The sequence below is a fragment of the Marmota marmota genome, unplaced genomic scaffold, assembly GCF_001458135.2.
Source record: "Marmota marmota marmota unplaced genomic scaffold, marMar, whole genome shotgun sequence".
Classification (NCBI taxonomy): domain Eukaryota; kingdom Metazoa; phylum Chordata; class Mammalia; order Rodentia; family Sciuridae; genus Marmota; species Marmota marmota.
Genome location: NW_026000242.1, coordinates 19,806,329 through 19,820,487, shown reverse-complemented (window position 1 = coordinate 19,820,487; position 14,159 = coordinate 19,806,329). Strand labels below are relative to the sequence as shown.

At 31.0% G+C, this 14,159-nt stretch overlaps 1 protein-coding gene across 4 annotated transcripts in view; it reads left to right on the top strand.

Annotated features, from left to right (window-relative positions):
• The window catches only part of Dync2h1 (dynein cytoplasmic 2 heavy chain 1), a 174,019-nt gene that overhangs the window by 51,539 nt on the left and 108,321 nt on the right, over positions 1-14,159 (top strand). For 3 of the 4 annotated variants that reach the window (XM_048795761.1, XM_015489688.2, XM_048795760.1), the window contains exons 32-39: positions 1,180-1,385; positions 2,404-2,586; positions 3,274-3,456; positions 5,865-6,088; positions 6,836-6,951; positions 9,760-9,959; positions 10,771-11,035; positions 12,623-12,830. In XM_048795761.1, the coding sequence (XP_048651718.1) occupies positions 1,180-1,385; positions 2,404-2,586; positions 3,274-3,456; positions 5,865-6,088; positions 6,836-6,951; positions 9,760-9,959; positions 10,771-11,035; positions 12,623-12,830 (1,585 nt within the window). The remainder of the gene's footprint in view (positions 1-1,179; positions 1,386-2,403; positions 2,587-3,273; positions 3,457-5,864; positions 6,089-6,835; positions 6,952-9,759; positions 9,960-10,770; positions 11,036-12,622; positions 12,831-14,159) is intronic. The other variant, XR_007344508.1, reaches the window with a different exon arrangement.

The following is a 14,159-nucleotide window of genomic DNA, read 5'->3' as shown; positions in this document are numbered from 1 at the left end:
GTTTTGATATATTTTTATGAGAGAACATAAGAGACTTTTTTTGTTTTTTTAGCAACTGACCCTATTGGGTTCAGGTGGCAAGTTCTGTGGGTTATATTTCAAATGTCAGTTTCCGTTTTTATATCTTTGTAATACTATTTGAATACGTACTACATGTGTGCAATATAGTGGCCAGTTCTTTAAGTCTTTGGTTTATTATTATAATGTGTTTTATTCATGAACAATTTGGAACTGATAAACAAGTTTATGGGATAATTTTTTCAATCTTTTCCATGATCTTCCTGGTATTTTCTGATTCTCTTCTGTTTCCCTTATGGTCCTTTGGCCAGAAAGTTGGGGTTTTATGGAGCTTATTGTTTTGCATACTTTTTTTTTAATTCTTTTTTTTTAATATTTATTTTTTAGTTGGACACAATATCTTTATTTATTTATTTTTATGTGGTGCTGCGGATCGAACCCAGGGCCTCACACATTCTAGGTGAGCGCTCTACCACTGAGCCACAACCCCAGCCCATCTTGCATACTTTTTGTGACGGTGTTCATATACTGATTCAGTTGATGGGAGAACAGAAAGAAAAAGCAATTAGGATTTGCTTTACTATCTTGGGATCATAGTTCCTCTGATTTCTAAAACTTCTCTCAGAGTTTTAGATATTTCTGTGTTCCAGTTGTCAGGCTGTAGTTACCAGGACACCTTTCCTGCTTCTCAAACCTGAGCTAGAGGCCTCCTTCTGGAGCTGTCTTTTATACCAGTCTGAATTTCTGACTACATTGGGTACAGGACTAGGAATAACAAAGGATTAAAAAAAAAAAGAGAGGCAAATTTGCCACTGGTTTGGTGGTATTTCTCATTTTGGTCTGCTTCCTCAGTTTGCCTGCTACTCTTCACCTTTTTGAGTGCTAAATAGGAGTTTAATGCATATTGTACAGGTTTCTTACCTATATTTAGATGAAAAACAAAGTAAAGTATGCTTGCTCCCTTTTGTAGGGAATCAGGACTTCTTATTGAATTTTTATGCGTAAGGCAAATTTATTATTTCTTGGTTTGCAAAAATGGTTTGATTCAAATGTCTTATAAAATTACCATTTAAATTCATTCAGAAATCATCTGTATACATAATCATAAAGTACGTAAGTCACAGGCTAAGATATTTTCCTATTATATTTATTTGTGTTCAGAATCGGGCATTCTGGAACTGAAACTTAAAGCCCTAATTCTTGACATTATTCATAATATTGATGTGGTGAAGCAATTAAACCAAGTACAAGTTCATACAACTGAAGACTGGGCTTGGAAGAAACAAGTTAGATTCTATATGAAAAGTGATCACACATGTTATGTTCAAATGGTGGATTCTGAACTTCAGTATACTTATGAGTATCAGGTATGACTTCTGGCAGAAATGTTTTATTTTTCTAGTTAGAAATTAATTAAAGGAAGTTTGCTATTAGAAGAAATTAAGTTTTTTTATTCAATAGTAACTTTTCAGGTTTTTTTTTTTTTTTTTTTTTGGTGTTGGGCATCAAACCCTGGACTTCACACATGCTTGGTAAGTGCTCTACCAATGAGCTGCATCTCCAGCCTGATAGTATTTTTGTATTATTTTCTTTCTTTTTCATCAGAATTTTAATAAGTTTTATGTAAAAACCAAATTATTCTATTTGTAATAAAACTGTAATATTGTCAGTGTTTTACTAAATTCTCTAAAATATACCTTTTATTGAGTGACATTTATATAGAATTTGAAATATATCATTAAGGAGCATTGGTAGCTGGGATTGTGGGGCTGGGATTGTGGTTCAGCAGTAGAACGCTCTCCTAGCACATGCAAGGCCCTGGGTTTGATCCTTAGCACCATATAAAAATAAGTAAATAAAATAAAGATATTATGTTCAACTACAACTAAATAAAAAGAGCATTCGATACAGTCAGCGAAAATAGAAGGTATTAGTTTGTGCCTCTTTATACAATGCCAAAATTAGTGCCATTGTAAACATGCCAGAATTTTTACTAAATGTTTTCAGTTTCTAAAGTAACACAATTTTTAAACTAAAAACCTAGTTCACATTTGTTTTAAAAAAATCCAGCTGTATTCCTTCTGCCTTTTTTCTATCATAATGAATCACTCATCAGAATATATTCAACACATTTTTTAATAAGTATATGCCTCTTTCAAAAAGGAAATGTATGTTGAGACCCAAATGTATGTTGAACACCTAGCATTATAATCTATTTCTCTACAGTTTAGTAGAAATTTTGGGAATTATTTGATATCTTCATATTATTAGTTTCATAAGCAATTTAAAAAAATTAATAATATACTTTGAAATCTTCCAAGTAGTAAATATTTATAAATGTTGACTAGAACACCAAAATTTCAACATTGTGTTTCTCTTGTATAGGGTAATGCTCCCAAGCTCGTTTATACTCCATTGACAGATAAGTGCTACCTAACACTCACACAAGCCATGAAGATGGGACTTGGAGGAAATCCTTATGGACCAGCTGGAACTGGAAAAACTGAATCAGTAAAGGCTTTAGGTGGACTTCTTGGAAGACAAGTTTTAGTTTTTAATTGTGATGAGGTAGAATAAATAATTATTAAACTATGTAATATGTTAAACATGTTTGGATTAGTTGTCATGTACTTACATATTTAATACTCTATTTTAAATTACATATAGACAGAATGTTTTAATTGAAAAGTAAAATAGAGAGAGGTTGCCCATAGTAGTGTCCCAAAACTTTACCATGGAAAGTTATTGTGAAGAAGTAATTTTTAACACAGAACAAATGTCACATTGTAGAAAATGAATTCTAGTAAGGAGAATACTGAATAGAAGAAAAATCTTAAATTCCTCTTTAGTTACTATGTCCAAAATATTTTTTCTTTTTTTAAATAATCTTTTATTTTTTGATATTTTTATTGAAGCATTTTAGTTGTACATATGGTGGGGTTTGTTGTTGCATGCACACAATATAACAATATCATTTGGCCAATATTCTCCAAAATATTTTATGTGAGATTTATATTTCAACTTAAATAACAAAATATTTTATTTGTTCAGTTTTGTGTATTTTTCAGATCATTTCCATGTGTATTGTTTTGTTTATTCCTTGATCCCATAGAGGAGCTACTTGACCCGTTTTTTAAAAGAACAAATAGGCATAGATATTTGAAATGATCACTTTATCAATATATGACATGAAATATTAAATTACTGTGAGAGATTTTAATTATTTTTAAATGAATATTATTTTTACTTTTTAAGGGCATAGATGTGAAATCAATGGGGCGGATATTTGTTGGTTTGGTGAAATGTGGGGCCTGGGGATGTTTTGATGAATTCAACAGACTGGAAGAATCTGTGCTATCAGCTGTATCTATGCAAATCCAGACAATTCAAGATGCTTTGAAGAATCATAGAACTGTATGTGAACTACTTGGCAAAGAGGTAAAAAACATGAAAGAATTAAAATTTTTTATAAGATTGTCCTTCCTCATACTTAGGCTTTATTCTATCTTTATTTTTAATCCCCTGATACCCTGAGTCTAATCTGTGACCAATGTGATAAGCCTTTTTATCTATGAAATGTCTCTGAGGTTTCTGACCCTTTTTTGGTTCCACTTTTACCATTCATCTTTAAACTTTCAATATGGAATAAGTCAGTTATAATAGTGTTTATATTATTACATTCTATATTATATACTATTATTGGTGTTAGCACTGTGCATAGTTCTTTAATGAATTATCTTATTTAATACTACAACCCTTTGAGGTAATACTAGTATTATTATTATTTTTCCACTCCATGGATGAAGACTTGACAGTAAAAGTAGTGGAACTGGGACTTAAATCTAGGTCTGTCTAATTTGGAGGCACACATTTCAAATCACTATTTCATATAAGTATTAAAATAATAAGCACATAGCTATCCTGCTCCTTATTACTTCCCTTAGGACTTATACATTCATATCATTAGAATGTAGAAAATGTAAACATCTTCTGTATATTATGTAATGCTGAACATACCAAAAGTTATAAGAAATGTGAAATTATGTTATTATCCATAATAACATTTTCATAATACAAATTTGTCTGTAAGACCTGTTTTATATTAATATTATTTATATGAATATTGACAAAGAAATATTACCTCTCTATTATCAAAATTTACTTTATTTCACATTTTATTATTATTTTTTCCCATTTTTTCTCTTTCAAAGAAAGAATTGTCTTTTCTTCCAAACAGTACAAATTTTTCCACCTGTGCTTTGGAATCTGTTTTCTAGGGACTTCTCTTACATTCTGTGCTAGAGTTTCATCCTTCCCACTTCTACTGATTCCTTATTGGCTTTTAAACATAATCACATCTTCCCCCCCCTCAATAATAATTAAAACATAAACATATTTTAGTTTAATTAATTTTCTCTTTCAACCCCTGCTTACTTGCTTGTTTGCTTACTTTCTAGATATATGTATGAGAGTAGAGTGTAGTTTGAAATATTATACATGCATGTATAATAAGGATTCTAATTAGGATCCTGTTCTTGTGGTTGTACATGATGTGGAGTTTCACTGGCTTGTACTCATATATGAACATAGGAAAGTTATGTCTGTTTCATTCTACTGTCTTTCCTATTCCCATTTCCCCTCCCTTCCCTGCATTCTCCTTTGTCTAATCTAATGAACTTCTATTCTTCCCTCCTTCCCGCTTATTGTGTGTTAGCATACACATGTCGGAGACAACATTAGACCTTTGGTTTTTAGGGACTGACATTTCACTTAGCATTCTAGTCTCCAGTTCCATCCATTTATCAGCAAAAGTCATAAAGTTATTCTCCATTGTGAGTATATACCATATTTTCTTTATCCATTCACCTGTTGAAGGGCACCTAGGTTGGTTCCATAGCTTAGCTATTGTGAATTGAGCTGCTATAAACATTGATGTGGCTGCAGTACTCTAGAATGTTAATTTTAAATCCTTTGGGTACATACTGAGGAGTGGGAAATCTGGGTCAAATGGTTTTCTGAGGACTCTCCATACTGCATTCCATAGTGGTTGTACCAATTCAAACTGTCACCAGCAATGTATGAGTGGACCATTTTTCTCACATCCTTGCCAACGTTACTGTTATTTGTATTCTTGATAATTGCCATTCTGACTGGAATGAGATGAAATCTCAGTGTAGTTTTAATTTGTGTTTCTCTACTTGCTAGAGATGTTGAACATTTTTTAATATATGTTTTGACTATTCATACTTCTTCTGTGAAGTGCCTATTCAGTTCCTTTCTGCCTCTTTTGTTTCCTTTATGGCCATATTTCTTAGTTTCACTACTGTAGGTGTTTCTACTTAATAATTGCCCCTTTGTTGTTTATACTTAATAGTTTAGCTTCTCTTCTTAATGCCACGTTGATGATGCTTCCACAAGGTGTTCTTATACTATTTGACTTTTTCCTGTCATGACATTTATTCCACTGTCACCTCCTTATTAGGGTATATCTATGCTTCAAGGGCATAAAATGTTATAGACTTTAGTTCTGAATTGTCTCTGTGCATTTATTAAACTGCCTAGCACAAAGAAGACATTAATTAAACATATGATGAATGAGTGAACAGACCTTCAAATTATGTACTCCTCTCTTAAACTTTTCAGTCTCAAAATACTTATTATGAAGATCCTCTGTAAAGCAGTATATTCCTATGCAGTTTATTATATGTTGAGTAAGGAGATGGATTAGCACATTGGAGGTTACTTTTTGCTAAGATGTAAGTCTATGTAGAAATTTGTCACATTAAAATTTCCTTTGGCAATATATATAATTTCAAAAGTTTGATTCTGCTATTCTGATATTTCAGGTAGAAATAAATTCTAATTCTGGGATTTTTATCACTATGAATCCTGCTGGAAAAGGTTATGGAGGAAGACAAAAACTGCCTGATAATCTTAAACAGCTTTTTAGGCCAGTGGCTATGTCTCGTCCAGACAATGATCTTATTGCAGAAGTTATTCTGTATTCAGAAGGCTTTAAAGATGCTAAAGTATTGGGCAGAAAATTGGTAGCTATTTTCAACTTATCTAGGTGAGTTTTCTTGTTTTAAATATGTTTATATTTTGCCTTCAAATGATTGGTTATAGTTACTAGTGATCATTTTCACATTTTCCAGTTTAACTTTAGTGATTTTTATATTGATAAATTTATGTATTTGAGGTGTTTATATGAAAGCTTTTATTTGAACAATAAAAACATCTGGTTCAACACTACTTATTTTTTTTAAATACTACTAATTTGATTTTTTTCTTCAAAATATTTATATTGTAGTGTTCCAACTAAAAGATTCTTAATGAATTAATTAATTTACTAGCTTACGACTGAAAAATTACTATTCTTTGGAGGAAAACTTTCCCAATTTTCCTTTTATCTTATTTCTAGTAGTGCCCACATCTTGACTTTGTGGGGAGTGGTCAGCCTAAAATTTTGGTTTAAATTATTTAAGAGATTGTGGGGAACAAAGTAGTGTCAGACATGGAGAGCAAGATCCATTGATCAAAGACTTTAGGAAAAAAATAAGAGGTAACTGTCAGTATCTTAATTAAGATAATTAACTAGTTCAGGAAAGGTTTATTCTGATCCTTGAGCACCATTTATCTTTATTCAGTAGCTTACTTGAGTGATCATTTTTTGTGATTGACTCCTTACATAAATTAGTGGAACATTAGTATTTATTTCTATTTGTTAGTAGTTATGCTTTGGATTTCTTTGGCTGTGATGAAAAAATAATTTCTTATAGCTATTTGATGCTTCAGGATTTCCATGTCTTTACTTCAGGGAACTTTTGACACCTCAGCAACATTATGATTGGGGGTTGAGAGCTTTGAAGACTGTTCTTCGAGGAAGTGGAAATCTTCTTAGACAATTAAAGAAAAATGGCACTAAACAGGATGGTATGATCAATCGTTCCAATTATAATAATTTATTTTTTAAAATAAGGTTAATTTAGAATAGTTTTCCAATTATAATGATTTATTTTTAAAAATAAGGTTAATTTAGAATAGTTTAATATTTGCAGAAAAGTTATAGATTAGTATAGATGATTTCTGTATACCTTACCCCCTGTTTCACCTCTTGTTATAATCTATATTACTTTGTTACATTTGCCACAAGTAATGAACCTATTTTATGATATTGTTTTTTAACTAACGTTCTGATTTTTTTTTCTAATTTTTAATCAGATGTCCTATAATAACTTTTGGGGGAGGATGCTTGGGGATTGAACCCAGGGTCTCATGAAAGGCATGCATTCTACCACTGAGCTATATCCCCAACCCCTTATATAATAACTTTTAAAGGTACATCGAATATTAAATACTTGTAATATGTAAAGGAATAGCTTAATTCACTTGGTCTCAAACTTAAATGTTTATTAGAATCACTGGTGGCTTGTTAAAATACAGACTGTTGGACCCCACTCCCAAAGTTCAAAGATGTGGAGTACAGCCTGAGAATTTGTCTAATCTTAACAAGAATGAAAAGTTTAAAACACATGGAGGTCTTTTCTTTCAAATATAGTATACCCTGGTTAAATTGGGTTATGAAATTTGGGAAAGAATATGGTGATGGGGAAGTGCTGTATTCATCACATTGTATCCGAGGGTACATGATCACCACGTGACATCACTGGTGAGGTTATCTTTCATCACTTGACTGAGGTAGTGTTTGCCAGGTTTCTCCATAGTGAAGTTATTATTTTCCTTGTTTTCTACTTTATGCTTTGTAAGCATATTTAAAAAACTAGCTCACCCTCAAAATGAAAATGCTCCATTCTATAGAGGAGCATCTATTTATATTATTCGAAATTCTTCTCTAAAGATTTGTCTCATTTTCCTCATTTACATTTTTGTTAAATTATTTATCTTAATTTGTATGGACTCATGTATGCTTATATTATTTTTGTTCATATAAAATAAATGATTTTCCACTCATAAAATAAATGATTTCATCATCCATGGATGTATGCCTTCATGGGAATATTGGACTTTCAGTTTCTTCAGATTGTTTAAAACTAAGACACTGTGAAAATAGCAGAGAGGACTACATAAAATTACTTATTTGGAATTTAAATGATCAAAATATATATCTTACTAAGGGAATTGAATTTAGCTCCTATTGGATTGACATATTCAAGGGTAGATATAGCTATCTTATGAAGTGGTTAAATAAATATTTTCCATTCATCTATCTCTGGTGAGTTTCTTAAAAAATATTTTTAGTATGAATGAACACAATATCTTTATTTTACTTATTCATTTTTTATGTGGTGCTGAGGATCAAACCCAGCGCTTCACACATGCCAGACAAGCACTCACTGCTGAGCCACAACCCCATCCCTCTCTGATGATTTTTAAGAAATATTAGTAAATAACGATGTTGGAATGAGATAGACATCATTACCTAAGTACATGTATGAAGACACGCATGGTGTGAATATACTTTGTATACAACCAGAAATATGAAAATTAGTGCTCTATATGTGTCTAATATGAATTGTAATGCATTCTGATGTCATATATAACAAATTAGAATAAAAAAATAAAGATGGCATATGAATTCTGTTCTTGCCTTTGTTATGTATATATATGTTATCAATCGTATCCTTGAAAATAGAAATATGGCAATGATACTACTTTGCATTTGGTCTAAGAATGGGTTTGTGAGCCATTTTTTAAAATCAGAAATTAGAAATTTTTATTATGTTGAGTCATTTAATTTTCGAATTGTTTGCTATAATAGACGATATTATTTCCCTGGTGGTAAATATAAGAAGAAATCTGAGATTCACATTTAGTGATTTGCTCAAGAGCTATAGCTAGTCCTTAACAAATTTCTTTCTTTCTTTCTTTTTTCTTTTTTTTTTTTTGCTGCTGGGGATTATATCCAGGGCCTTGTGCTGTTAGGCAAGCACTCTACCACTGACCCCCAACCATCCCTATTTTAAGATTTTTTTAAAAAATATTTTTTTAGTTATACATGGACACGATATCTTTATTTTGTTTATTTATTTCTATGTGGTGCTGAGGATCGATCCCAGGGTCTCTCATGTGTGAGGCGAGTGCTCTACCACTGAGCCACAACCCCAGCCCCCTATTTTAAAATTCTGAGACAAGTTTTGCCAAGTTACCAGGATGGTTGGTCTTGGACTTGTGATCTTCCTGCCTTGGTCTCCCATGTGAATCAGTTTTGAGCAAGGCTTATCAAAGATTGCTTTTCAATTTGTTATTTTTTTAGTTTTAGGAATAAACTCTGGGAGTCAGTATTGGTATATTTAGAGAGATACTTGAATCTAGAAATACTTTACCTGGATTTGAATCCCACCTGTAGTACTGCTATGCCTTCTCAGGCAAAACATTTAAACTTTTACGTGCTTAATGTCTCATATGTATACCTGGAATAATAATAACTTTCATACCTACTTTATAGAGTTATTATAAAGATCATAAAAGTAAAATATACAAGTATAAGTGATAATGATTTTTATTATTAAAGTCTGGAGAATCTATGAAAAGAATTTCATAACTTTGTTTAGTGACACTTATTTTTCATTAGTCAAAAAATGGAAAGTTTAGTTAAGCTTGTCAGTTCACATGATGTAATATATATTTAATGACTAGTAATGTATATCAAGAATATAGAAAAAAATTTTTGTAGTCATTAAATTGATAGCATCTTATTTTAAAATAAAACTTTTTTTCTAGCTAATGAAAGTCATATTGTGGTACAAGCATTGAGGCTTAATACAATGTCAAAGTTTACGTTTGCTGATTGTATCCGGTTTGATGCACTGATTAAAGATGTCTTTCCTGGAATTGACTTTAAAGAAGTAGAATATGATGAACTAAGTGCTGCATTACAGCAAGTCTTTGAAGAGGCCAATTATGAAATCATACAGAATCAGGTAACTGTCAAGAATATTTTATAATATATTAATAGCTTTTCTTAGTTAGCCCCTTATTTACTATTCTTATCATACATCTTCCAACTTATCTTTCATCTTTCAACCTTAACATCACTTGCCTCAGGGAAACCGGATTTTGAAGTCCTGATAAGTCTTTTTACTATGTACTTTCATTATTTTTATTATATATACCTGTTTACTATTTAATTGTGTATTTGATTAATATTGATTATCCCCCATCAGATAGTAAGTAATCTTAATGGAATATAGAATCCATGTATATTTTGCTTGCCATTTTATTCCTGTTGCCCATCCTAGTATCTGGCATATAATCCATCATATGTGTTTTAGGTAATTAATTATATATGATTTAGTTTCACTTTGATAGTTTCCTAGGAGAGCTTCTTTTCAGTGGGTCTTTTTAGTACAAATGAACACTTTTCCCTCACATTTTGTTTTTGGAGAATGGTAGGATATAAATGAATGAATGAATGAATGAATGAGTGAATAAAATAATGAACATACTGTATTTGAATGAATGAATGAGTAAAGAAAATAATGGCCATATTGTTAAAAAAAAAAAAAACCTCAAAGCATCCTGTTTCTTTTAAACAAATATTGAATTTAAAAGTCACATTGTAAATATATTAAGATTTATTTAGATATTGTTTTATTTAAGATTTTGTCTTGTATTAAAGAGATCAAAAGCTTAATTTACATGTTTGGAATAGAACATCTATATAGAATGAAAGCAGAACTGAATATAATTGAATATTATAAATAACATATGAATACATTTCTTTTCTACTAGATCAAGAAAGCTTTAGAATTATATGAACAGTTACGCCAGAGAATGGGAGTCGTTATTGTTGGTCCAAGTGGTGCTGGCAAATCAACCCTTTGGCGAATGTTAAGGGCGGCACTTTGTAAAATTGGCAAAACAGTAAAACAATATACGATGAATCCCAAAGCTATGCCTAGACATCAATTATTAGGCCATATTGACATGGATACAAGAGAATGGTCTGACGGTGTTTTGACAAATAGTGCTCGACAAGTAGTTCGGGAACCACAAGGTTAGTCTCTACTGTGTAATTCATTGCTTTAGTTAGTAAGTTGTAGAAAATGATAGAGTCTGTCTGTAATGCTATCCTTATAATTTAGGCCTTACACATAGCCATGAACTACCTTATAAAATGTGCATTTGATATTTTACTAAGACATTTTGACTTATACTCTGTAACAACTTTTAATAAAATCAAAATTCAGAGTAACATATAAATTGTAAACTAATTTACTGAATAAATATAAAAATCTTTGATTGATTGATTTCTTTTTTTTTTTTTTTTTGGTATGGGGGATTGAACTCAGGGACACTCAACCACTAAGCCACATCCCTAGCCCTATTTTGTATTTTATTTAGAGACAGGGTCTCACTGAGTTGCTAAGTACCTTGCTGTTGCTGAGAGTGGCTTTGAACTTTCTATCCTCCTGACTCAGCCTCCCGAGCTGCTGGGATTACAAACCTGTGAAACCGTGCCCAGCAAAATATTTGATTTTGAATTGATATTATAATACCTCATAATTTAATTGGTTTTATTAACACTATTAATTGTTAGTTTGAATACATTGCTTTGAATCATTTTGAAAATGTAACAGTAGACTTTTCTTATCTGAATTTTTTTTGGGGGTGGTACCAGGGATTTAACTCAGGGGCACTCAACCCCTGAGCCACATCCCCAGCCCTGTTTTATATTTTATTAGAGACAGGATCTTACTGAGTTGCTTAGCGCCTCATTTTTACTGAGGCTGGCTTTGAACTCACAATCCTCTTGCCTCAGCCTCTCCAACTGCTAGGATTACAGGTATGTGCCTCTGCACCTGGCTTCATCTGAAGTATTTTGAGTTGGCTTTATAAAAATATTTTTTGGTAGAATCAGAGGAGACTCCTTAGTTTATAATCAGGTCATAATTGAATTAATAGTTATTTTTCTAAGGCAGTGATTGGAATGTTCAGAACTCTATGACTTTGGGAGGGATTTTTGATGTAGTCTTTTATCTTGCACACTTTTATTAGTGACATATTTCTCTTTGAATTGTTTTAAACTTGAACTACTCCCATTTTAGGAAGGATGGATTAAAAAAAGTTTGTTCCCAGAAAGCTGTATATATAATCTGCTTTTCCCCATTGAGGTCATTTTTTAATGTACATTAAAAATTGTACTGACACTGAAAATTGGGTTTGGAATATTTTCTAAAAGAGACATTACATAGCAAGCATACATTTATTCTTATGATATAGTAAAAGACAAAAGTCAGAAGAATATTTTGTAGGTGTCTCATGGGAATAGGACTGTCTAAGTCTTGCATACCAATTTCTTTTAGGGAGATTACCAATCTGTATGGTTATAGACAAACAAAGCATTATCACAAGGTATATAGTTGAGTTTTTTGGCCAGCTAATCAAGGTTTATTCTTGAATTCTCTAGGACATTTGTAGTAAAAATTTACATGAAAATTTTTAGCTTGTTCAACTTTTTCTTCTTAATATTCAACTTCAAAAATAAAGAAATACTTAGGGACATTACTTTTAAACAACAAGAGGTAATAGGGTTTTTCTTATTTTTAACTATTATCACTGCCCTATTATGGTTTTCAATTAGATGTGAGCTCATGGATAATCTGTGATGGTGATATTGACCCTGAATGGATAGAATCTCTGAATTCTGTTCTGGATGACAACCGACTACTCACTATGCCTAGTGGAGAAAGGATTCAGTTTGGCCCAAATGTTAATTTTGTATTTGAAACTCATGATTTAAGTTGTGCCTCACCAGCCACAATATCTAGAATGGGAATGATATTTCTTAGGTAAGCCATAAAATATATTTCAAATAGTATTTTGGCTAAGTCAATCTAGTATGAATAGCATACAGACTTTTTGTTTTGGCCAATTTATGATTAACTTCTTTTGCAGGATTGTTGGGTTTTAACTTATTCAGAGAGTTCTTGTTTTATTGTAATTGAATTATTTTAGCCCTTGAGTTGTATCATAATTACTAAGTAATGTTTTTGTTTATTTAAGTGAAACAGCCAGTTTTTAGTTTGTTTTATTTTTTTCTACTTATTTAAATATTATGATTGAGTTCAGAGCATATACTAATCATGAACTAGGGGTTAATAATTTAAAAGCTCAGCAACAATGTTTTAATTTTAGAATCTTAGATTTATAGGATTTGAGGGCTTCTCCAAGTTTAATAGGTTCTATGGTTCAACCTTTTCATTTGCAAATTGAAAACCATTTTACTTGACATTTTGTCTTCATTGTATTTGGAAGAATATTCAAGAGTAAAAATGAATAATAAACTAATTTTAGATATCATGGACAGTGGTTACATGCCAGCACATGGACATTTGAACCAATTTTATTTCCCCAAATGAACAACAGTTTGGTATACATGAGGAAGTTTTATTTTACTTTTTCAGTTCATGTTTTAGAATTTTTAATTTATCAGTCTATATAAAGTTCTTGACTATTAATAGGGCCATTTGAAGCTATTTTGGGTAGTGTACCATATATGACAGTGTAATTAATTTGGTTCAGATTGTGTTTTAAAAGTATTTAATTTTCTTTCTTCTTTGACAGTATGATAGGAAATATTTCATTAAATTTGTCATGAACTTTAATTAATATTATAAGGTGTTGATTATTAAAAGTAATACAACTTAATTATACTCCATGTATGTATGATATATCAAAATAAATTCTACTCTAAAGTACAACTAAAAATAACAAGTTAAAAATAAAAACATATTCAAAAAGTAATATAATTGCAAATTTATAGTTTCATAGTATTTCTCCTCAATTTATTGTTTCTTCAATGTATTCTTATAATACTGTGAAAAAATTAGGATAAAAAGTAAGTTTCAGTTAAATTTTTAACTTGGATATCTATTATGTATATGTATAGTTAAACACTTTAGAGAAGACAGCAGGAAAGGAGTAAAACATTTATGAGAGTAAGTCATTTTAGAACATACCTTAAAGCCAAAGAGATAAATACAACAATTATAATACAAGATAGAATAGAGATGAAATAAACAGTAGGTAGAGTGGGTGGATATATAGCAGAAAAAAAAATCATACATTGCTAAAGAGGGTTGTAAAATTGTTTGTGAAGTAGGTATTATTTATGAGAG